Source organism: Canis aureus, chromosome 21 (genome assembly GCF_053574225.1).
Source record: "Canis aureus isolate CA01 chromosome 21, VMU_Caureus_v.1.0, whole genome shotgun sequence".
Classification (NCBI taxonomy): Eukaryota; Metazoa; Chordata; class Mammalia; order Carnivora; family Canidae; genus Canis; species Canis aureus.
In genome coordinates, this window is record NC_135631.1 from 18,399,791 (window position 1) to 18,425,161 (window position 25,371).

At 37.9% G+C, this 25,371-nt stretch overlaps 1 protein-coding gene, 1 long non-coding RNA gene and 1 pseudogene across 8 annotated transcripts in view; 1 reads left to right on the top strand and 2 right to left on the bottom strand.

Moving 5' to 3' along the window:
• The window catches only part of LOC144292688 (uncharacterized), a 51,074-nt gene that overhangs the window by 20,830 nt on the left and 4,873 nt on the right, over positions 1 to 25,371 (top strand). For 2 of the 3 annotated variants that reach the window (XR_013360039.1, XR_013360037.1), the window contains exon 3: positions 17,287 to 17,346. This is a non-coding gene — a long non-coding RNA (uncharacterized LOC144292688). Of the gene's footprint in view, positions 1 to 17,286; positions 17,347 to 17,766; positions 18,255 to 25,371 lie in introns of those variants that run through there. The other variant, XR_013360038.1, reaches the window with a different exon arrangement.
• LOC144292684 (glycine N-phenylacetyltransferase-like) overlaps positions 1 to 25,371 on the bottom strand; it is a 73,481-nt gene that overhangs the window by 2,427 nt on the left and 45,683 nt on the right. For 2 of the 5 annotated variants that reach the window (XM_077863381.1, XM_077863382.1), the window contains 4 exons: positions 8,377 to 8,466; positions 2,699 to 2,806; positions 1,127 to 1,253; positions 118 to 289 (listed from right to left, as the gene is read on the bottom strand). In XM_077863381.1, the coding sequence (XP_077719507.1) occupies positions 118 to 289; positions 1,127 to 1,253; positions 2,699 to 2,806; positions 8,377 to 8,454 (485 nt within the window). In that variant the 5' untranslated portion in view covers positions 8,455 to 8,466. Of the gene's footprint in view, positions 1 to 117; positions 290 to 1,126; positions 1,254 to 2,698; positions 2,807 to 8,376; positions 8,467 to 13,571; positions 13,595 to 16,936; positions 17,089 to 22,698; positions 22,840 to 25,371 lie in introns of those variants that run through there. The other 3 variants (XM_077863383.1, XM_077863380.1, XM_077863384.1) reach the window with 3 other exon arrangements.
• LOC144292687 (microtubule-associated protein RP/EB family member 1 pseudogene) lies at positions 5,369 to 8,353 on the bottom strand (annotated as a pseudogene).

Below are 25,371 nucleotides of genomic sequence, written 5' to 3' on the forward strand. Positions count from 1 at the left end.
AGGATCACCCTGGAATTGGATTGTTGGGGGGCATAAGTGAACACAGGGAGAGAAGTTGGGAGGCCACTTCCATACAGAAAGGTGAGAGTAATGCAGAGCATCTTTTTTCAAACTCACATGGTCTTGGCTCTGCCAGATTCAAGAGGTAAGTTCTTTGCCTCCAGCAAAGAAGGGAGCAGTTTACGTGCTCTCTCGGGCATTGTATACACAATGCCTTGTTGTTGGTTGACCTTGACCAGGTTAGCAGCTGCAAGGTTCTGTATCACTTCGTTCAGGCTGGACTGGGTACCTAGAGCAGAGTAGGGTAAGGTGAGAAGCAATTGCCCATGCAGATGCTACAGAAGCTTCTTGGTCAAAGTATGCAGAATTTAAAGTCAGGCAGTGTTGCTTCTGGTGTTGCCATTAACCATGTGACCATGCCCAAGTCACTCCCTTATGCAAACAGATAATACTAAAAATCCTGACTATATCACTATGAGATCAATGGAGACATGTTATTTTCAAAATAGAAGTTAACCTTGAGTGTGCACATACTTCATGCCCAGGTATTGGTCTAATACCACATTTAATTCTTCCACTGACTCTATGTTCTAGGTACTTTTACTACCCTCATTTTTTACATACGAAGAAACTAAATAATAAGTTACATCACTTGCTCAAATCACAAAGCAAGTAACAGGCAGAGCAAGGATGACACCCTAGAGAATCTGACTGTGGAGGGCATGCTCTCAACCACTGTAGTAGTTCTTGTGACCTGGAGGTGCTCTCTGGCACAGGGAACTGTCATTCTTATTCCAGAAATTCAAGGCCAGCGGGGGAGCTCTGCTCTCACACCTGATCACCCTCAGGGACCCTGTATATGTCTGTAGAGTCTATCATGAATCCTCAGCTAACAAGAAATTCCATTACTCACAGTTCCTTGTATCAAGCCCATAGTTTGGAATGTTTGAATTCTAGTCCACTGAAGAGGTGGCAGCAGCTGGTGTAAAGAATGAACACCTAGCTAAGTGGGGTTTGGTAGAGGAAGGAAAGTCTGTGGGGGAATGTTCTCAGGATGAAAAGTGACCCTGCAGGGTAGCTGTGAACAGTCACAGAAGCTAGCACACATCCCACATCCCTTACTTACTTTGGATCTGCAAATGTTGTTTCCAGTTGATGACACTTGATGCACCAAGGAATTCTTGACAGTTTTGGGGATTCTTAGAATAGATTTGGTAGGTATTGGTATAGTGATCAAAATCATCTGCCATTTCCTATTTGGTTAGGTAATGTGGAGTAAATAAAATTGATTATACCCAGTGATTAGAATACTTGGCTTTAGTATTTCATTATACTGTGCTATCTTATAAACTTGTAAATACTGCTATTTTTCTTGATGTACTATCATTATTCCTGAATCGTTACATCATGAGAGCAAGTCAGGGATTTAGTTGATTACTCAATTTATGGTTAAGGAAAATTTGCTGAACTAACTATGTTGTGTTACAATTTCAAATCAACCAAATATGCACTGGTTTAGAAAGCATCCTTCTGTAATTTTATAATTCTCAGGAGAAAGAAAGTATTACTATCAAAGGCAAGCTTCCACTGAAAGGGTAAATCTTACTCTATTTAAAAGAGTCTCAAAAAAAGAGTCTCAGGACAAATGGATTATAAACATCACAATGTTGAAATTCACACAGGTAACCTTGTGTCAATTTTTACTTATGTGTGATATAGCTACACAAAACAAAGACACACAATGTCTTTATTTTTCTTTTTTTTTAATTTTAAAATTTTAAATTTAAGTATAATTAATATACAGTGTTATATTAGTTTCAGGTGTACAATATAATGATTCAACAATTGTATACATTAATCAGTGCTCATCGCATTAAATGCACTCTTAATCCTCTTCACCTATTGCACCCATCTACCCATCCCCTTCCCCTCTGGCAACCATCAGGATTTTATTTTTCCTGTATTTAAGAATCTGTTTTTTTTTGTCTCTTTTTTCTTTGTTTATTTTGTTTCTTAAATCCCACATGAATGAAATTGTATGGTATTTGTCTTTCTCTGACTGATTTATTTCATTTAACATTATACCCTCTAAGTCCATCCATGTTGTTGCAGATAACAAGATTTCATTCTTTTTATGACTAATATTTATTATATGTATAATACATTTTTTCTACATAAAGCTATATTTATAGATATATAAAACATGTTCTTTATCCATTCATGTATCGATGGATACGTGGATTGCTTCCATATCTTGGTCATTGTAATAATCCCGCAATAAACACAGGGGGGCACATATCTTTTCAAATTAGTATTTTCACTCTCTTTGGGTAAATACCCAATCGTGGAGTTATTGGATCATATGGTAATTTAATTTTTAATTTTTTGAGGAACCTGATATCTCATTGGGGTATAAATTTGCGTTGAGTGATGAGTAGTGATATTGAGTATCTTTTCATCTGTCTGTTGCCCATCTTGATGTCTTCTTTGGATAAATGTCTATTCAGTCCTCTGCCTATTTTTTGTTTGGGTTATTTGGGTTTTTGGTGTTGAGCTGTATAAGTTATTTATATATTTTGGATATTAACCCCTTATTGGACATGTGATGTCTTTAAAATCCCCTAGGTCTACCACATTTCCAGGTTCTTATAACAAATAAGAACACAGAAGCATACTCACTCCACATCTGGCACCTTACCTCTTCCTGAGGGCGGGTAACCACTGTTGTAAAATCAGGCCACTTGTCTACCAGGGCCTTTAGCTTGAATGGGTTTCCCTGGTTCATGTGGAAGATGGTCCCATAAACCTGTAACATCCAGAGAAAGACAGAGGGTCAGCTTATTAAGAAAGGATGGGAAAGTGCCTTGTTTGATCAGGACAAGGATTATCTCTATGAAATCAAGGTGATAACTGATAGGGCATTTAGTTCAAATCACCTTCAGATTAATTTTATCACTCCAAATAGAAATAGGTTTGGGGGTCAAACCACAAGAACATTATATGGGGATCCCTGGGTGGCGCAGCGGTTTGGCGCCTGCCTTTGGCCCAGGGCACGATCCTGGAGACCTGGGATCGAATCCCACATGGGGCTCCTGGTGCATGGAGCATACTTCTCCCTCTGCCTATGTCTCTGCCTCTCTCTCTCCCTCTCTCTGTGACTATCATAAATAAATAAAAATTAAAAAAAATTAAAAAAGAAAATGTTCTTTTAACTGTATGAATACAGTTAAATATCTAGGTAAATAAATTAATTAAAAATCATCCACTATCACATTGTAGAACCTAGTGTTATATATTTCCATTTTACTTATTGACAAATACACATACAATTTTAAGCAATGAAATTATCTAACATATATTAGTTTAACACGCCCCCCCCATACACATACACACTATGTTCTGGGCATATTTCCATGTCAATAAACACAAATCTATTTAAGCATTTTTAATAACTACATAATATCCATCATATGAAAGAACTCCAGTTCAAATTTTTCTGCATCTTTTAAGAGAAAATCATCTGACTTTTTTCTTTAATCTATTTTTTAAAGATTTATTTATACATTGAGAGAGAGAGAGAGAGAAAGAGAGAGGGAGAAGCAGGCTCCATGCAGAGAGCCTGACGTGGGACTCGATTCCAGGTCTCCAGGATCACTCCCCGGGCTGCAGGCGGCGCTAAACCGCTGCGCCACCGGGCTGCCCATTCTTTAATCTATTGATACAATGGAATACACTGATTGATCTTTGAATGTTGAGCCTGCCTTGCATTCTCAAGATAAATTCCCCTTGTTTATAATGTATTTTTCTTTTGATATATTAATGGATTTGACTTGATAGTATTTTGTTGAGGATTTTTGCATCTATATTCATGAGGGATATTCTCTAGTTCTCTTTTTTAAATAAAATCCACTCTGGTTTTGATATCAGGGTAATTCTGGACTCATAAAATGAGTTGGGAAGTGTTTCCTCCTCTGATCTATTCTGCAAAGGTTTACATAGAATTGATACTATTTCTTCCTTACATGTGTGGTAGAAATTCCCATGATAAGTGGAAAATATATAGCATTAAATACTATTCCAAAAATAATAATAATAATAATGGTCTCAAATCCATGATTCAAGTTTCCACCTGAATGCTTTGGCTGCATCCCAACACTTTTGATATCTTGCGCTTTCATTTTTATTCGACTCAAATGCTTTCTAATTCTCCTTGTGACTTTGAAGTATGGTTTATTTGGAAATGTGTTGTATAATTTCTAAAATTTGCATGGTTTTTCTAGATACTTTTCAGGGTTTCTTAAAGCTTAATATAGTACATTTGAGTATTTGTCGTTTCTAATGGCTGAGTAATATTCCATTGTATACATAAACCACATCTTCTTTATCCATTCATCTTTCAATGGACACCAAGGCTCCTTCCACAGTTTGGCTATTGTGGACATTGCTGCTATAAACATCAGGGTGCAGGTGTCCTGGCATCAATCAGAGAAGGACAAACATTATATGGTCTCATTCATTTAGGGAATATAAAAAATAGTGAAAGGGAATAAAGGGGAAAGGAGAAAAAATAAGTGGGAAATATCAGAAAGGGAGATAGAACATGAAAGACTCCTAACTCTGGGAAGCGAACTAGGGGTGGTGGAAGGGGAGGTGGGCGGGGGATGAGGGTGACTGGGTGGTGGGCACTGAGGTGGGCACTTGACGGGATGAGCACTGGGTGTTATTCTGTATGTTGACAAATTGAACACCAATAAAAAATAAATTTATTTAAAAAAAAGCAAAAAAAAGATTTTCAAAAAAAAATATTATACATATGAAGGACATGTCTGTTATGATTTCAATGATTTAAAAAGTCTTTAAAACGTGGTCTACTTTTGAACACATTCCATGTGTACTTGGAAAGAATGTGCATTCTGCTATTGTTGAAGGACATACTCTATAAATGTCAATGAATGAAGTTGGTTCATAGTATTTTTCAGGTCTTCTGTATAGATTATATGTTTTCTTCCTATTCTATTAATTACTCAGAGAGAAGTGTTAAAATCTTTAATTACATGTGTGGGTTTATCTATTTATTCTTTCAGTTCTATCAGTTTTTGGTCCATGTCCTCTGAACCTTTTTTGTGAGGTAGAGATTTCGGCACTTTTAATGTCTTCTTGGTGAATTGATACCTTTACTATAATGCAATGGGACTCTTTATCCCTGGTAATATTCTAGTCCCTTTGCAACATATATTATTACCCCCCTAAAAAAAAGCCCCACCTCTTTATATACAAGATAGTTGGTCTATTTCTAAAACCAAATTTCTATCTCTTCCTATATTAAACATAATCTTTTGGGGTTTGACAAAATAGAAATTGCATATTGTTAATTTTATTTTATTTTATTTTATTTGAAATACAGAATTTTATTTAGAAACTGTTTAAAGTAGAAAAAAACCCTGTCAAGAAAGACCAGGTGGAAAATGGGTTCCCAATAAAATGGTATTTTAGGGCAACAAAAGTCTAAAAGGCCACAAAAGAGAAATAGCACCACTGTTATTTGAACAATGGCTAGTTACTTGCATTTTTTGGCATTGTTAATCACTGAATCTGGGTTTTCCTCTGAATTCCACACAGAGCATGCACTATACAACAATTTTATCATAAAATATCTGCTTTCTACACACATTTTAGGACAAGCTACCACCAGGAACAAATCAATACAAATACATCAGGGGCTGAACAATCTCAGTAGTGGGTGACACACATTTTGCAGAATTCTGCCAAACAAAGGAACTGAATAGGCTAGGAGCAAAGCAATGAGGAAGAGTTAAGGAATGAAATATTTTAAATATTAATAATTAATTCAGATACGGTACTGTATCTTCTGCAAAAGAAAATTAACATTTAGTAACACGCTAACGAATTTTATCTCCAAAGAGATTAGTGCACTGGCAAAGTATTCCGATAACAGTGGAGGGTGGTGGACATCAGGTACCGAGAACACCCAGCCTTGCAGATCCTAAGGTAGCGATGGCCTTCACTGGTCACTCCCTTTGCCAGAGGTCCAGAAAGACTTGCAGCGTGACCACCTGCCTGCTGAACTTACAGTCTAAGCAGCAAACTTTAAGGAGCCAAAGAGGAGTCCCCAGTGGGCACAGGGAGCAGAGAAGAGAAACATGTTCAATGTAAACTTAAAAGACAGTAAAATGGGACATGACCCCCATTCAAATCCCAGAGATGTGGGCAAGTCCCCAAAAGTAGTTGTTAGATTTAGAAACTTGACACACCTCATTTCCCAAAAACACAATACATAGAAATTTCAGGGATAACTGGAAAAATCGTCAGAGAAATGTTCAATGAAATTCAAGCTCTTCAACATCTCAGGGCTATTCATCCAGGCAACAATGCCTCTTGCTTCTTAGAGGAGGGATACGATTGATCAAGGACACCAAATGGCTTTACAGAGCAACTTTTTAAACTTCCCTTTTGAGCCAAGGTCTAGGTCTTTGAGGATTCAAGCAGCCCTGCAAGGCCTGTGAACAGCAGATTCCAAAGGTCCAGAGGTCTGGCCCTTCCTTCCCAGATACCATGTCAAACATGTAAAATCTCCTGTCATGGTACATTTTATATTTTGAAATATGGAAGCGTATTTTAAGTACTCTTAAGGCATTTATTTATTAAAACGTTCTCTGCCAAGATTTCACATTAGCTTAAAATTCAAATCAGTCTTTACATTTCTCTACTGAGGACTCCACTTCAGTGTATGACATAAGAGCACCTTCTCCAGCAGTGAGTGTTACCAGCATCCACACAGTGAGCCCCATGGTCAGCCTCTCTGTTCCCCAGGTGACCCAACTAGATGTTAATACTGCTCTGCTACAGGGTAAAAGCTCCTAACTCAAACTCATTGGAAAAGGGGTGAAACTTCTGCAAAGTGCACTTTAAGAAGAAGTACTGTTTGCTCATGAAAAGAAACCAGTGAGTCCTCTAAGAATAATAAAAGGGGATATTTTACAGTTAAGCACATGATTTGGAGTGAAGAATTCGGATGTTGCTTTGCTGGTCCAGGCTGTTAATACTCTTCTTGTTCCTCCTGTGGGCCTCCTTCATCTGTGGCATAGAGAATGTCCACGATCCTCTGCAATACAAGGTTGTTTTCCCTTTCGTTCTCCTGGCAAATCAATTCAATGTTTCTTAGCTTTCCAAAGTAGAAATCTCTCTCTTTCTCCAAGTCTTCGACGGTAAGTTTCAATACATTGACCTGCTGCATCAATTCAGCTGCTTCATCATCCCCGTTGCCCACATCAGGATTCTTTCGCACCACACCTGGGCCAGCCTTAGGGGTTGCAGTAGTTCTGTGTGTTGCAATGGGCCTCTGTGGAGCTGCACTGCTAGAGCTGAGAGGTTTCTTCGGTTTGTTCAGAGCTGGAGCAACAAGGGAGGGAGCCACTGCAGTTTCTTGACCTTGTCTGGCAGCTACAGGGTCATAGTCTTTTCCATCATAGTTTGCATCAAAAAACTTCTTGAACCACTGAAAAAATTCAAAATGGTCCTGAAACTTTCCTTTTACTAATTTGTCCACAGGAATTATTTTGTCAACACTCATTCTCTTAAAACCTGCTTGTAGTATTTTGAAGTTCTGGATGTATTCATGCTCTAGTTTAGCCTGGAATTTCACTTTCTTCAAGGCAATGGAGCCAGGGAATAGCATGTCCATAAACTGACAATAGGCAGCCCCTGAGCACAACTGTTCAATCTTTGTCAGATTCAGCTGCAGAGACTCATTGATCCAGGCCAGCATATCATGTCGACTTAGGTTATCACTGGTGACGGACGTTGAGTATACGTTCACTGCCATCTCGGCTCTCGGTGGGACCGCATCCACTGCCTGTGCCCGGCTTCAATTCCGTCTTCGTCTTGTTCAAACCGCCCGACAGCATATTGTTAATTTTAAAGAAGAATCATAATGGTTAACTTTTGTCAGGCACTTGATTGTTTAGAAAGAATAAGCTAAACATTAGTGTGTTCATTCAGTCACCTGTGCAATTCTGGGAAATCTTCCAGTGTCAGATAATATAACACTTAGAATGGCACAAAGAAATATTTTTTGGTCATCACACAGCAAAGATCATAATGGATTTAAATTATATGATTCCTACTCAATAGTGGTATGGTCTTGGTCAAGTTCTAAAACTGAGCTTGCATTTCCTCTTTGGTTACATGGATATAGCAGACTTGCCTTGCAGTGAGGTGATGTAAGCTAAATGAAATGCAAGAGGAGTGAGTGCCTGGCAGAGTAGGTGCCTGGAGAATGTTTATTCTCATTCTTACTTCTTTCATAAGCAATTGCTAGTCCTCCCAACCCCCCTGCCCTCCGCCCAAGAATGTCACCTTTAAGGACTCTGGCAGGCTCTTCCTTAAGGATTTCTCTAGCATCTGCAGCACTTGTGAGCCTTGTAAGTGGAACATCTTGGCCTCAACCTAAAGACAGGATCAAGAAATATCAAGGAATGAGAAGCAATGGAAAACACACAAAGACACAAAACAGACACAACAGGCAGTTTAGTTCAGGTCTTCATTCCTGTGATTTTATTGTTGCCCCATTCACTGAACTCCTTACTAACTCCTAAGAAGAATAAGACTGGCAGAAAGCACAGGTGCCTGTTTCCAAAATTATTTTTTAAATATTTTCTAGACTTTAAACAATCTTTATGAAATTTTAATTTTGCTTTCACCCAGCATACCAGTAATTAAGGATGCACTAAAATTACCACATATATTATCTAAACTGCATGAACATCTTTGAGGTTAAGTTCTATCCACAACAAGCCTGAGGCTGCCACCTTAGAAACTACATGATGTTGGGCAAGTTACTTCACTCCTCTGTGCCTTGCTTTCCTCACATATAAAATTGCCATAGTTTCCTCATATATAGTACCTGTCCCCTAGAGTGGTTGTGACAGCTGAATAAATCAATACATGTGAGGTGCTTTGACGATTGCCTTTGAGCAAACACTTTTATGCTTCTTGACTAAACATGTAGAAGTGCATTTGCATGGTCATGTAGTAAGCATATGTCTAACTTTATTAAAAAAAAACTGCCAAACTGTTTTGCCAAAGTGGCTGAACTGTTTTACATTCCCTTAGCAGTGTTTGGAGTTTCATTTGTTTGTCGTTCTCTCAAGCACTTCTCCAGATGATTTTCTTATGCAGCCATATTCGGGAACCATAGATACAACAGGTAACAGATAAGTCCTCGACAACATCCTTCAGGGATCAGAGGGAGGAAAATAGCTAGGCTCATCTCATCCCACAAACACAACCAGGTAACTGTCAAATCATCCTAAATAGCCCAGAAATTGACCTGAAAACTGGCAGAACAAACTCCACAACTAAAGAAAGAGAAGAGGCCATGCCAAGGAAGATAGAAGGGTGGAGATGTGGTTTGTGGGAGAAATGGATCAAAGATGCTGTGGGAGGGAGGGAGCCATGGTCACAGAGAAAGGTGAGAAAGAGAAGAACACATGGAAACATGGGAATGTTACAAGGAGAATGTTTTTCCAAAGCCATTGGCTTGGAAAATGAGAGGGGCTGATTTTTATGAGCTCTTTCAACCAGCAGGACTTAAAGCCTGGAGTTTTAAAGATTATAGGCTTATCTGGCACTTTCTTCTCCCACGCCTCAGCCTAAACACAGAGCCACCTGCAGGAAGCCACTCAGCACAGACACTGGTTGACTAATCTGCCTACACCAAGGCCCACCACCTTGCACTCCAGCAGGACTGTCCTGAGTCAAGCTTGCCTTGGTCCCAGAGTGACAGTCCCTTCCTCTAGAAGACCAGCAAGAATCCCTGCCCATACCACATATCCTGACCAGAGAATTCTGCAGGGCCTCAGTTCTGGTAGAGTTGGTATCAGGTCTCATTTCACAAGCAGACCAGAGCACGCCTAGTTAAAACTCACCACATTCAGGCTGGGGACCAAACACTGCCCACTGAAGGCAAGGAGCCCCTGTAAATGACTGACCTGAAGGATAAAGCAGCCACCACCACAACAACAGAACACATGCAGCACAACAGAGACACCCTCTGAAGTGCTAGGGCCTGGGCACTACATGACCTCTTCTTTATAACACCATTACTTTCAGGAACAGGAGACATAACTGTCTTTTCTAAAAGAGAGAGAAAGGCAAAGACTTAGGCAAAATGCTGAGATGGAGGAATGTATCCCAAGTGAAAAGGCAAGATAAGGCCACAGCCAGAGATCTAAGCAAAGCAGATATAAGTAACATGCCTGATGGAGAATTTATGGCAATAATCATAAGGATACTCACTGGGCTTGAGAAAAGACTAAAAGACATCCTGATGGGAGACCCTTACCAAAGAGATAAAAGAGTTAAAAAAAATACTCAATCAGAGATGAAGAATACACTAAACAAGATTGGAAACAGACTTGATACAGTGACCAGCAGGCTGGAAAAAGTAGAGGAATGACTTAGTGACCTAGAAGACAAAATAATGGAAAATAACGAAGCTGGACAACAGAGAGAAAGAAGAATTATGGAACATAACAGTAGACTTAGGGAAATCAATGACTCCATCAAATATAATAACATTTGTATTATAGGAGTCCCAGAAGAAGAAGAGAGAGAAAAAAGGGGGCAGAAAATTTATTTCAAGAAGTAATAGCAGCAAACTTCCTAATAAGGGGAAGGAAACAGGTATCCAGGTCCAGGAGGCACTGAGTACTCCCATCAAAATCAACAAAAGTAGGCCAGCACCAAGACATTGTAATTACAGTTGCCAAATATAGTGATAAAGAAAAAAAATCTTAAAAGCAGCAAGACAAAAAGTGCTTAACTTACAAGATAAAACTCATAAGACTAGTTGGAGATTTCTCAACAGAAACTTAGCAAGCCAGAAAATAGTGGCTGATAAATTCAATGTGCTGAATGGGGAAGATCTGCAGCCAGGAATATTCCAATAAGGCCCATCTTTCAGAATGGAAAGATAGATAAAAATTACCCCAGACAAACGAAAAATGAGTTTGTGTCCAGTAAACCAGGCCTGCAAGAAATATTAAAAGGGACTCTTTAAGTGCAAAAGAGAGACCAAAAGTAACAAAGACAAGAAAGGATCAGAGAAAATCTCCAGAAACAACCACAAAAGAAGTATTAAAGGGGAAATAAATATCTATCTATCAATAATTACTTTGAATATAAATGGATTAAATGCTCTAATATAAAGACATAGAGTGTCAGAATGGATAAAAAAACCAAGACCCATCTATATGCTGTCTACAAGAGACTCATTTTAGACATAAAGTCACCAGCAGATTGAAAGTGAGAGGATGGAGAAACATCTTTCATGCAAATGGATGTCAAAGGAAAGCTAGAGTAGCAATACTTATATCAGACAAACTAGACTTTATTTTTTTTTCAAACTAGACTTTAAGACAAACATTGTTAAAAGAGACGAAGGAGGGCATTATATAATCATAAAGAGGACAGTCCAACAAGAATATACAAAATTATAAATATTTATGCACTCAATATGTAATCACCCAAATACATAAAACAATCAATAACAGACAAAAAAGAACAATTGATAATAGCACAATAAAGGTAGGGGACCTTAACACCCCATTTACATCAATGGACAGATAATCTAAAGAGAAAATAAACAAGGAAACAATGGCTTTGAATGGACATGGCTTAGAAGAAAAATATTGTTAAAATGTTTATGACACCCAAAGCAATCTATACATTTAATGCAATCACTATAAAAATACCAACATTTTTCACAGAGCTAGAATAAACAATTCTAAAATTTGTATGGAACCACAAAAGACCATGACTAGCCAAAGAAACCTTGAAAAAGAAAAAGCAAAACTGGATATATCACAATTACCAACTTCAAGTTATATTACAAAGCTGTAGTAATTAAGACAGTGTGGTACTGGCAAAAAATAGGTACATAGATCAATAGAAGAGAATAGAAAACCCAGAAATGAACCCATAATGATATGGTCAATTAATCTTTATCAAAGCAGGAAAGAATATTCAGTGGGAAAAAGAGTCTCTTCAACTAATGGTGTTGGGAAACCTGGATAGCAACATGCAAAAGAATGAGACTGAGCCACTTTCTTACAACACATACAAAAATAAATTCAAAATGGATTAAAGACCTAAATGTGAGACTTCAAACCAGAAAAATCCAAGAGACAATAGCTTGACATCAGCCATACCAACTTCTTCCTAGATACATCTCTGGAGGCAGGGGGAAACAAAAGCAAAAATGAACTATTGGGACTTCATCAAGATAAAAATCTTCTGCACTGCAAAGGAAACAGTCAACAAAACTAAGAAACAACCTATGGAATGGGAAAAGATATTTGCAAATGTCATGCCTGATAAAGGGTTAGTATTCAAAATATATAAAGAATTTATAAAACTCAACATCCAAAAAAATGAATGATTCTATTAAAAATGGCAAAAGACTTGAATAGACATTTTTCTATAGAAGACAAATTGATGGCCAATAGATATGGAAAGATGCTCAACATTATTGATTATCAGGGAAATGCAAATCAAAATTACTATGAGATATCACCTCACACCTGTCAGAATGGCTAAACTCAACAATACAAGAAACAACTGGTGCTGGTGACGTTGTGAAGAAATGGAACTTTTGCACTGATGGGAATGCAAACTGGTGCAGCCACTCTGGAAAACATTATAGAGGTTCCTCAAAAAGTTAAAAATAGAACTATCCTATGATTCAGCAATTGCACCACTAGGTATTTACCCAAAGAATACCAAAATACTAATTCAAAGGAATACATGTAGCCTGATGTTTATAGCAGCATTATCTACAATAGCCAAATTTTGGAAAGAGCCCAAATGTCCACCAATTGATGAATGAATAAGGAAGATATAGTATATATATACAATAGAATATTACTAAGCCATCAAAAAGAATGAATTATTGACATTTGCAATGACATGGATGAAGCTAGAGCGTATTATACTAAGAGAAATAAGCCAATCAGAGAAAGGCAAATACCATATGATTTCATTCGCATATGGAATTTAAGAAACAAAACAAATGAGCCGAGAGAGAGAGAGACAGAGTAACCAAGAAACAGACTCTTAACTATAGATAATACACTGATGGTTACCAGAGTGGAGGTGGGGGGGTGGGTGAAATAGGTGATAGGGATTAAGGGTGCACTTATTGCAATGAACACTGGGTGTTGTATGGAAGTGTTAATCACTACATTGTACACCTGAAACTAATATTACACTGTATCTTAACTAACTGGAATTTAAACAAAAACATTTTTAAAAAACACAATACTTTAAAATCAGTGAAGCAAGATTTGTAGAGCTAATTCCCAAGGCAGGCCAAAAGACTGAGGTCAAAATGTATTTCAATAAATACAATTCTCTGAGGGACTCACAATGTGGAGTTTTACCCAAGCTCCTGTTATCCTGGAAAACAATGGTTAAAGAAATCCCTCCATCTTTGTGTTCCTATAAGGGCTTACTGCAAGGAATCTTCCTCCCTCGGTGTTAGTAAGACTCACCGATGCTCCACTTGTTTACCTATGAGAAGGCAGGACACCGACCCTCCAAATTCTCAGTCTCTGCCTTATAATTAGTTAGCTGAACTGTGAATCATCCACTGATACAGCAAAACAAACTACTTGTTAACCAAATGTTGGTTAAATTTCCCTTCTTCACCTAGACTGAATCAATATATAACTCCTTCTTAACAGCCCCTACCAAGAGTAGGTTCACTCTTCATAAATGGTTAGCTTGACCGTTTACCCTCAGTGATCCATTAGATCAGTTGTCTAAACTTTTTTTTAAGATTTTATTTATTTTTTCATGAGATACAGATTGAGAGAGAGAGAGAGAGTAAGTGAGTGAGAGAGAGAGAGAGGCAGTGACACTGGTAGAGGGAAGCAGGCTCCATGCAGGGAGCCCAACATGGGACTTGATCCCTGGTCTCCAGGATCACGCCCTGGGCTGAAGGCGGCGCTAAACCACTGAGCCACCAGGGCTGCCCTTGTCTAAACTTTAAAAGTTTTTCCCTTCTACACAGGATTCTGGACTTTGACCCACTCTCAGCCAGAGCCATCATTGGCATGCAGAAAAACACTCCATGAACTTGTTTACTCCTCTCGAGAGTTACTGAGCTATAACTGAAACTAACATTGTGTAAGTTTAAAGTGTACAATGGGATTATTCGATACACAGATACGTTATGAAATGTTTACCACAATAATGTTAGCTAATGCCTCCAACACATCACATACCACCTCTTTTTTTGTTGTGAGAACATTTAAGATCTACTCTCTTATCAACTTGCAACTATATAATACAATATTATTAATTATTATCACCATGCTGTACATTAGATCTCCAGGATTTATTTACCTTATAACTGGAAGTTTTGTACCATTTGACCAACATTTCCCCATTACCTCCAATTCCCAGTGCCTAGCAACCACCATTCTGTTTACTCTGTCAATTTCAGTTTGGCTTTTTTAGATCTGCACATAAATGAGATCATAGAGTATTTGTGTTTTCTTGTCTGACCTATTTCACTGTCTGGCCCTCAAGATCCACCCATGTTGTCACAAATGGTGAGATTTCTTTCTTATTATTGGATAATATTCCATTGTGTATTTACACCACAACTTCTGTATCCATTCAGCCATTTGTGGACACTTCAGCTGTCTCCATGTCTTAGTTATTGTCTATACTGCTGCAGTAAATATGTAGGTACAGATATATCTTAGAAATTGCAATTTCATCATATATATATATATATATCCAGAAGTAAGTTTTCTGGGTCATATGGTAATTCTATTTTTATTTTTTTTGAGGAACCCGCATCCTGTTTTCCATAGTGTTTTTATACTGTCTGACGCACAGTAAGGACTCAATAAATGTCTGTGAATAAATGAATGTATGAAGTATTTATATTAACATAACCATCTATTTAGTCACTCCACTTACCGAGAGCAAAGACTCATTCGTTCATTCAACAGGTATCTCTAGAAGGCCTACTATGTTCTGGGCATGGGAACTTGAGAAAAGCCTCAAAGCAGAATAGATGCAGCCATGCCACATCTTGGATAGTATCAAGAGAGTAAAATCATAACATTTCTGAAGATTAATCTGACATTAGCTAGGAGCATCTCACATAAAGGCCGCATGACAGTAAGAAGCCAGGTTGAATTTGATGCCAGATTACTGGGTATGTAATATTAATGTACTTCCCAGTACATTTGGAACAACCTTCAGCACATGCATACACACATACACATATACTAAAAACACAAATATGATGTTCAATAAATGCATTTGACTGAAATAGAAGATTCAAGGGAGCTGACACCTTTTGGTGGTTGCCTGCACTGATAATGGATGAAGGCCTACAAAGGACATTTTGAAACCTTTGATGAAACCAATCCACTATTTGGAATTTACCCAAAGAAAAAATTCAAATGAAAAATGCTCTATGAAAAATTTTAAAAGCAATACTAACTTATGGAGAAATACTAGACACAATCTCAGACAATTTATATAAATAATTATCTATTATTTTATGACTCTAAGGCCCATTAACATGAAAGCTATGGTGTACATGCTGCCATATAGAGAGTCTTAGGATGAACACAAAAAGGGGGAGAAAAATGACAATACATAAATTCTAATCAGATATGTAAAGTCTTTTTGTGTGCATATTTATATTTATATAAATTATATATGTGTGTACATATATAATTATGATAGCAGCAATGTCCACAAAGCCAAACTATGGAAACTATGTTCCAAACTATGGAAAGAGACAGATGTTCATCAACAGATTAATGGATAAAGAAGATATGTATATATATATATATATTACTCAGCCAGCAAAAAATGAAATCTTACCATTTCCAATAACATGAACGGAACTAGATGGTATTATGTTAAGTGAACTAAGTCAACGAGAGAAAGAAAACTATATGATTTCACCCATATGTACAATTTAAGAAACAAAACAGAGGATCAGAGGGGAAGGGAGGGAAAAATAAAATAAGAAAATCAGAGAGGGAGACAAACCATGAGAGACTCTTAACTATGGGAAACAGACTGAGGGTTGCCGGAGGAGAGATGGTTGGGGGGATGGGTAACTGGGTGATGGGCATGAAGGAGGGCATGTGATGTAATGAATACTGAGTGCTATATACAACTGATGAATCACTAAACTCTACCTCTGACACTAATAATACACTATATGTTAATTAATTGAATTTAAATAAATTTTTAAAAATATGAAAATATAGAAGGAGACACCAAATAATATCATAGGAGTGTTAAAACTAAGACATTTTTAAGTTCATTTTTATGGTTTTAAATTTATAATTAATCTCGTCTGTATTATAGTCCTCTTACTAGATCTGCCTCGTCCCTTTGCAACTTTAAGCAGGGCACTTAATTCCCCTGATCATCATTTATTCAAGGGAAAAAATCTGACTATCTTAGAATGTTACTACAGGATGAAATAAGATAGTTTCTACATAGTATGTCTGTAAGTTATGTTTTATGTCACCCAAACCAGCATATTTCTTCGAGACGGTGTTAGACTGTCATCCCTCCACCAACAGCTAGCTCCCAAATCTCCTCACATTTCTTTATCAATTCAGAACAAGAGCCTGACTTTATCCTCTCAAGAATTTCTTGCAGAACTAGGGTATTGCCCTATACACAGTAGTGCAATGATACCTCTGAAATGGAAGAGCTTCCTTTTTGCCAGGCCTAATTCTCAACCCAAATGAGTTCAGAAATTCATATCCACATCCAACGGTAACATTTTGATTCATTCTGCTTCAGTGGGGGAAGCAAAAGGAGATGGGGGGGGGGTCCCATAACAATGATTCTCCTTTGTTCTCACCTGCAAAGCTGTCAGTCTTAGTCTCTGCAGAGATTCCCCAAGTTAAGACAGGAGGCTGCAAGCTGTTCTAGAAGATGAAATGCACCATTTGCACAACCTTCTGGCAGCAGAGTATGAAATTCAGTCCCTCCCCCAAGATCCCATGTTCAGAGAGGCGGTTTCAAAATGTTGATAGGTTGGCAGCACGCCCTCTGAGGCTCTTTTCCCAGAAATTTCAACTGTGTTCTCGTCTTAAAGGTCCTGTGATTATTCAACACCTCTGTCTGAGCTGTGAAACCAGCTAGCTAAGCACATGGAGGTAGGTAGACCGCTGTAAAAAATCCCTCTTTTTCTTCCTTCCTCTGTCACAGCACCAACAAGAAGAGACAGCTATTGTTCAGATTTGACTTGGAGAATCAGGGTTCTTAACTGTAAGTAAAGAAAATTGCTTATTTGGGGGTGCCTGGGTGGCGCAGTATATTAAGCATCCAAATCTTGGCTTTAGCTGAGGTCATGATCTCAGGGTCCTGAGATTAATCCTCCCATTGGGCTCCATGCTCAGTGCAGAGTCACTTGGGTTTCTCTCTCCCTCTCTGTCTCCCTCTACTCTTGCCCCTCCCCTCCAGCACACTCTCTCTAATAAATAAATAAATCTTTTTTAAAAAGTTAATCAGAAAATCAAACATTCACTAATGGCCAGGTACTTTTTTTTTTTTCAATATCTCAAATCTCTTGAGAGTCAACGTCTCAAAACTGTTGGGGGCTTTTGAAAGGTCCTTTGGAAAATTTTGTCAGAGTAAGAGGAAGTTACCAGAGGAGACACTTTTCAAATCAGTCTTTTTATTTTCAAGCATAGAAGCATGAAAAAGCAGGATTCTTTCATGAAAGAAGACTTCAAAGAGGAAAGTGTTACTTTGAAAGAGTTATCCCAGCATGAATGATTGACATTGGATGATTTTAATTCTGAGAGGTCTGTCACCATAAAAGGAAAACATAATACCAAAAGTTCAAGCTTCCATTTTTCTGTAATATGAAGGAGGACAGAAATATTTTACAAGGGTGGGTTAAGTATTACATGGACCCCGAATAATTGGATGTTTCTGTGCTAATATAAATAATCACATTTGTGTTTGAACTGGTATTTTTTTCACTAATAAGAAAGACTTGAGGTGTCACTAATTAACAATATTTCCTAGGAGTGCATTTCTACTGATGCCAGCCACAAGAAGCAGCCTTAAACCCCATACTTCTCAGTGCCTGAAGGCTTTCTTCTTTATCTTTTGACACATGCAAATAAAATGGCATTTTTTTCTAAATAAAATACTTTATCAAATGAAAACCAATTTTCTTCATGCAGCCTTGGTCTTAGTATTTGGAGACAGTGTAACCCATTCTCAGCTCACAGGACTGTTCCATCACAGTAAAGAGATAGGGTGCCCCTCTAGACCCACCACACCAAATACTGGAAAATTCTGGAGGCAACACATCTGGTGAAATGGATCTTCCCATGCCCATTTGATTCACGTCAGGCCAAGACACTGAGAAACAAATGTCTTCAGTTATCCAGATGCAAATGAAGAACAATGAGTCTTTTCAGAGAAACTGTCCCACAGGAGACTGAGGCATTGAAACACTTGCTCTAATCTTGCCAAAGATTAGTATTTTCAGGCATTGTGAAAGAAACCAATCTTTTGGAAAAGATTCTAAAGACCATGTTATATGTAGTTGCTTTTTCCTAAGGAACAAAATCATAGGAAAGAGAAAATGTTGATCAAGGATGAAATTATCCAAGCAAACTGGAATTATATCCTAGCAGCCTTAAAAATAGAGCAAATCCTTTCATTCAATAATTCCACTTTTAGAAACTCACCCCAAAGACGCAATAATAGATATCTAGAGAGATGTAAATACAAGGAAATTCATTATAGTATTATGATAGCATAAATTTAGAAATGATCCAAAATTGCGACACCTAGCTGGCTCAGTCAGAAAAGCGCATGACCCTTGATCTCAAGGTCCAGGGTTCGAGCTCCACACCAAGTGTAGAGATCACTTAAATAATAAAACTTAAAAAAATAGAAATGATCTAAAACCTATTATAGAGGAATGCTTAAGGTAATGGTGGCATATTCAAATTATGGATTCCTGGGCATGAAAATGATGTCTTCAAAGTGTATTTAATGACAGAGGAAAATGTCTGTGTTATATACTCAGGAAAATATCTAACATAATCCCAAATGAATAATATAAAAACAGACAAGTAAGGAGTTATCCATGTATATGTATGTGTGTGTATATCCATCTAATAGTCTCTCTGAAACAAAGTAGTACATAAAAAAGACACACATATGAATTTTGCCCAGTCTTACACACAAGAATATCTGAATATATATATAAAATATATATTTATATTTCATATACCTGATCAAGGTATATATATGTTAGTTAAAGACATTGATAAGACTAGTCATATTTTCTAAAAACCAACAAATACAAGAAATTCAAAACAATTTTGAAGGCTTAGAATGGAGCCATCAATTTATTTATTTATTTTTAGGATTTAATTTATTTATTTGAAAGAGAGAGAGCGCTTGCAGACAGGGTAGAAAGAGGAGCAAGCCGACTCAGTGCTGAGCACAAAGAACGTGTGGGGCTGGATCTCACAGCCCTAAGATCATGACCTGAACTAAAATCAAGATTCAGACACTTCACTGACTGAGACACCCAGATGCCCCACCATCAATTTATTTTTAATCATAGCAATCCTGGAAAATCTAGCATCTATTGTTTGTGTGTGGTATATGTAGCCAGAATCAAGCCAAAAGGAGGTACAATGATTAAGAACATGGTCTCTGGAGTAAAACAAATCAGGAATCAAACCTTGGCTCCTCTACTTGCTAGCTGGGTCACTTTAAGTACATTGCTTTATTTGAACGCTCTCAGATTTATTTTCTTCATCCATAAAATGGGTATAATAATACTTTCTTCGCTGTCCTCAGGGTGACATCATGAACTATATATGTATACGTAGTATTTATGTTCTGTTAGATGCTGTACACATGTGATTCCGAGGGAAATTGTGAAGACCTGGAAGTCCAATCAAGAGGACCTTACTAGAGGACAGGAACATAACCAAAGAAAACTATGGCTTCAAACATGGCAGTATATATAACTTGCCCAATAAATCTGTTAACATAATATAGTCATCTTGAGGCAAACCACAGCTGTAGAACAAGCCAGTATGTTTCTGGCACTGTCTAGAAAGATGGATATACTAACCAAATGGCAGATTGTTCCGTTCATTCTTCAGGCCTTTTGCAGCATATTTCCCCAAAAGAGTGTAATCTCCTTAGAAAGTAGGACCACTTCTTATTCTTCCTTAAGTTCAAGCATCAACCACAGCACTTAGCAGAGTGTAGCCAACAATGAACTTTTTGTTCAAGGAATGAATGGAATCAGTGAGGCCTAGAGATGGGGCCCTTGGGATACTTTCAAGACTAAGCAACAATTTTATTCACTCTGATTCTAAGTTTAGTAAATACTCTAAGAAAATCTGGCTGCTAATGAAAGCTTTCAAATAAAGAAGATGTTTAATGATGACTTACTCTTAGCACCCCATGTCAGATATATAAGATATAGGGGGATGCATTAAAAGAGAGGAAGAAAGGTCGTGCATAACTTTTGTTCCCTGCTACCACCTGCCATCATCCACAGCACATGCTCTCCCATTTCTGTGCCATGTTACAGCTCACTGCCCTCTGGAGCAGAACCCTTGCTCACCTCCCACCAGTTAGATACATCTACCTCCAATGCACTCTGAGGCCTCCATGTGATAGATCCTTCTGACTTAAACTAATCCAATAGACACTCTGTTATGATCATCCATAAAAATATGTAACCTTTAACAAGTTTAGAGAAGAAGACAGGCCAACAGAGGAGACTAGGGAGTAGCTGCCCAAGAACAGTGTGAAAAATAAGAAGAGATGTGTCTCTGAAGTCAAAGGAGAAATTTATTTAAAGGAAAGAGTGATGACCAAAGAATCAAATGATGCTGAGATGCTAAGGGAGAGGAGTTCTAAAAATGCCAGTACAATTTGGGGTGGGGATTAGATTACTGATATGGTGAGACATGCCAGGGATTGATGGAGAAGAAACTAGGTAAAGGGAATTAGAGACTAAATGGATGGTGAGGAAATGAAGTCTGTATACACCTTGGCCAGGAAAGAAAGGAGAAAAATTCAAGAGTAGGGAGGGAGGAAGGAAGAGTGTAGGAGCTCAAACAAAGGCATTTCTTATCAGATGAGAGAAGTAGGATATTGATGCTAACTACAGAAACCCAGCTAGGATGGAGAGTAATCAACAAGTCCACGGATATAACAGGAAGTGGAAAGGGGAAAGATAAATTGCTAATACACTATTCCAAATCCTTTATGTTTATTAATTCATCTAATCTTTAACCTCATCTCTAATTTAGGTGTTGGGATAGTTTTGGATGGGAAGAAGACCTCTTCTACTAAGGTGCGAGAGGATTTTAGTTCAGGTGTATGCATGTGGCTATATGTGTGAGTACCTGTGGTTAGACAAAAGAACAGAAAGTTAACAAGTTATCTTTGAATGTCTATTTTCTGGAAGAAATAGAAGGACAAGTCTTCCTTTGGAAATAAGTAAGGTGAGAGAGTAAGCCAGGAGGGTGTAGAGAAAAAAGAATACATTCTCATGGGAAATGGTAAGGTTTTGAATGGCATCTCATGTTAGTGGGAGAAAGCACAGACCAGGTATACATATAGGGATCTCCAGGCATTTCTTAGGACCAGGTGCAACATTTAGGAGTGATATTCACCCGCATATATGAACTCAGCACCCAGAGATTGGAAGCAGAGAAAACAAATTGAAATGAACTAGGCTAATCCAGCAAAAAAACATAAGGGCCAAGCTAATTGAGAACAAGAAAGTGAGAGACTTTAAACTGAATTAAACTTGTGGAATCTAGAAGAGAGAAGGAAGGAGATAAAAGAGGCTAAAGACCAGAGACCAGTCAAGTGGCACAAGATGGAGAGAGCAAGGGATGAAAGCACTTGATAAGATCAAAGAATAGCAATGATGATAGGGAAAATGCATTCAAACCATAGGAAAATGAGGTCACTAATTGGGCTATTAGAGATTAGGATTTCAGAGGTAGGTCAGTTCTGGACATAGGGCTGTTGGCTTCAACTTCAAATCAATAGAGTAGAAGCCAGTAAGAGACTGGGAGTTTTGGGTGTGATAAACACCACAGTTTGGCAGAGGTTTGACAGAAAGAGAAGCCTGTGAGTCAGGTGCCCATGCATCTGTGAACGCAGAGAAATTTAGCAACAAGATTTCATCTTAGCCATCAAGCACAGCACTCAAAGGAAGGTTTTCTGTGCAAATGGACAAGTAACACTTTAGAAGATGTGTGAGAGGCCAAGAGAATGCTGATTCTTATCTTTGTCAGAGTGTTTCCAGGGGTGTCCAGAGGGTGCAGGGACAGACAGCTGCATGTGTATCTGTTATTTACAGTTCAAGGAAAGGATTTGGACTTCTTCCCAGTTCAAAATGACACACACTCGCATGGTAGATTCTTACGGTTATTTTCTGGCTCTTTTCAGGATTTGGTTCTCAAGATTGGAATTTGTGAGTGCTTCTCCCAAGGATTGCAGGGGTGGGAAAGTGGATTAACAAATACAAATTATTTAGAACCAGGATTCAGATTCACTGAGAAGCTGAGAAAACAGACTTTGGCTGTCCAAAACAATTCTGCTTACCTGAAATTCCTTTGCAGACCTGGATAAACACTACCTTCTGTCATTGCTCAGTGTGGCAGTGGAGAGGCTTCTGGAGCTGGCACCTACAAGTCCCATCCACACCAAACTTGAACTGACTCAGGTCGTCACTGTTTAGCATAAAGCTCCAAGAAGTTGTGGTTTCCTATAGAACAAACTGGAAGTTCAGTCCTTTGACATGGAGTCAGAGGTGCTGTGGACCAGAGGAAGACCAGGAATGGGTTCTGTAGGGGGAACTTCTGTGATTCTGAGTTTCCCACTGAAGTTTTTGGTTTATATGCAGTCACTTATAGCTGATTGGCTATTTCAAAGCCATAATAATAGGACAACTATAGAGTTAGCAAAAATGGCTCAGCAGCATTATTTAAATGGTATCATTAGGGCAAACAAAATATTTAGAAAATGTGGCTTCACTGCAGAATGCCTGATTTAATGCCTTCCACCATTTATGAAAAGCTGTAATATCCCTGGGTGGTTGCTGTTAGTATAAGAACTGAGTTCATATACTTTTTCCTTTGTATTGTTTACAGAGAAGAGGACAAATGAGGGAGGGAACATAGTAAACACAAGAAGAGTAAACACCTATTGGACAAAAGCATGAGAGGAGCTGAATTCATTTTGGAGAGGAAGGGAGGTAAAATGTCTCTCCAAGTCTTCTCACACGTCCACATCAAGATCATCTGGGTTTGCCTGTTCAAATCACAGGAACTTCTCCAAGTTAATGGAATCAAGGATACCAGAATGCTTGAGAATCTGTATTTCATGCAAAGCTACCTAAAAGAGTGTGATTTACATTAACATTTGGAGACATCAAAAGAAAGGAGAGGGTAAATAAGATTTCAACATTTTTCCATTTTCTGAAATGATGTGGAACAAGTTCAAAAATTTAATCATTCATGAAGTGAGAAAGCCAAGAGTTATTTTCACACAAATCAGGAAGATGATGTTGAGGGCTTGAATGTCTTCTTCCACAAAGTCACACAACTAGCCCACAGCAATACCTCAACTGAAGCCAAAGATCAGGTTCTTTTAATGACACCATGATTCTTCAGGGAGTCATTCCCTACCCCTGGCCAGTTTATATCTTCTTACAAACCTACTTCTATCATTTAGATACCATTGTAAACACCATAGATGAGGATTTAGCACTATGTATGTGCTTGTTATGTAAGGCCTTACAGTTTTATTAACTCCTTTGTGAACCAAAGATGGTTCACACAACCTATTAAAGAATTTTGACACACTTGTAGTTTTCTATGATTAATATTTTTTACAAATTTACATTAGTTACAATATGTTAATTCATCCTTCTTTTTACATATGTTGGTCTATTTTCTGCCAGTGACAGCATATTTTCTTTCAGAGTTGAAATCATACTGTGGATAGTTAAGATCACACAATTTTGTGTCCTACAATGAGTATCACATAAGTAATTTCTCAAACCACTGAAATTTTTTCTAAAGATAGTCAATAATGGTTGCACAATTGAATTGCCCACTTAAGAGAGATTTTTATTTCATGATATTTGGACTCTCCTAGACAGTTCTCTATATAGAAGATATACTTACTAGCACTTTGGGATCTTTTACATGCAAATTGTCAGTCTTTTGTAAATGCGTAGAAAAGAGAAAAGAGGGAAAACCAGATGGTAGAGTAATATACGGAGAGATCTTCTCTTGGAGACATCGCAAAGACAAGTGTATTAGTCAGGGCAGGCCACATGAAAATTTTAGTGACTCTACATACAAGTAAAGTAAAACTTATACTTCTTGCTCACATCACATTGCCATGTAAGGTAGCAGAGAAACTCTGTTCCACACAGCCTTAGCAGGATGCAGGCTGTTTCCTTCAGGTTTTTGTTTATTAAATTCCAGTTAGTTAACATACAGTGTAATATTAGTTTTAGGTGTGCAACGTAGTGCTTCAACACTTCCATATATCACATTTGCTCATCCCATTGAGTGCACTCCTTCATCTTCCTCACCTATGTAACCCATCCCCCCTTCCACCTCCCCTCTGATAACCATCACTTTGTTCTCTATAGTGAAGAGTCTATCTCTTGGTTTGCCTCTCTCTCCTTGGGATGCAGGCTTTTTCCATATTGTTATTCTCTCTTCCTGTAAGACATCAGAGTTTTCTCCAATCAGCTCATAAATATTGGAAAAGAGGAAGGGCCAGCTCTGGAAATGGTGCCATAAGTTCAATAAAATTCCACTATCCATAATTCAATCCCAGAGGTATATTTAACTGTAACTAAGACTGGGTAATAGTATCTAGCTGTGGATTCAAAGGAATAAAAAAGAGAGAGAGAGAATACGATATTGATGAGCACATGCAGAACTTGCCACAATGAGGGAAAATAACCTATTGTCAAAAGAGAGGAAGCCAGAAAATGAATAAAGAAGCCCAATGGAGGAGGCAATCAAAAACTTCCAAATCCTAAAATCAGAAAGGTGTTGGTACATGGATAGAGAACAAAACACAAAGAAATTGGAATTCCCTGCAACAGACTTCAATTAACTTATCTTAGGGAAATTTAAAGGAGAGAAGTACTGATTTTGTTCAGAAAAAGGCAAATAGAAATAACTGATGCAATCCTTTATTGATCATGGATAGTTACAACAGCACATTCACTCGCCATTCCTTTATTTATAT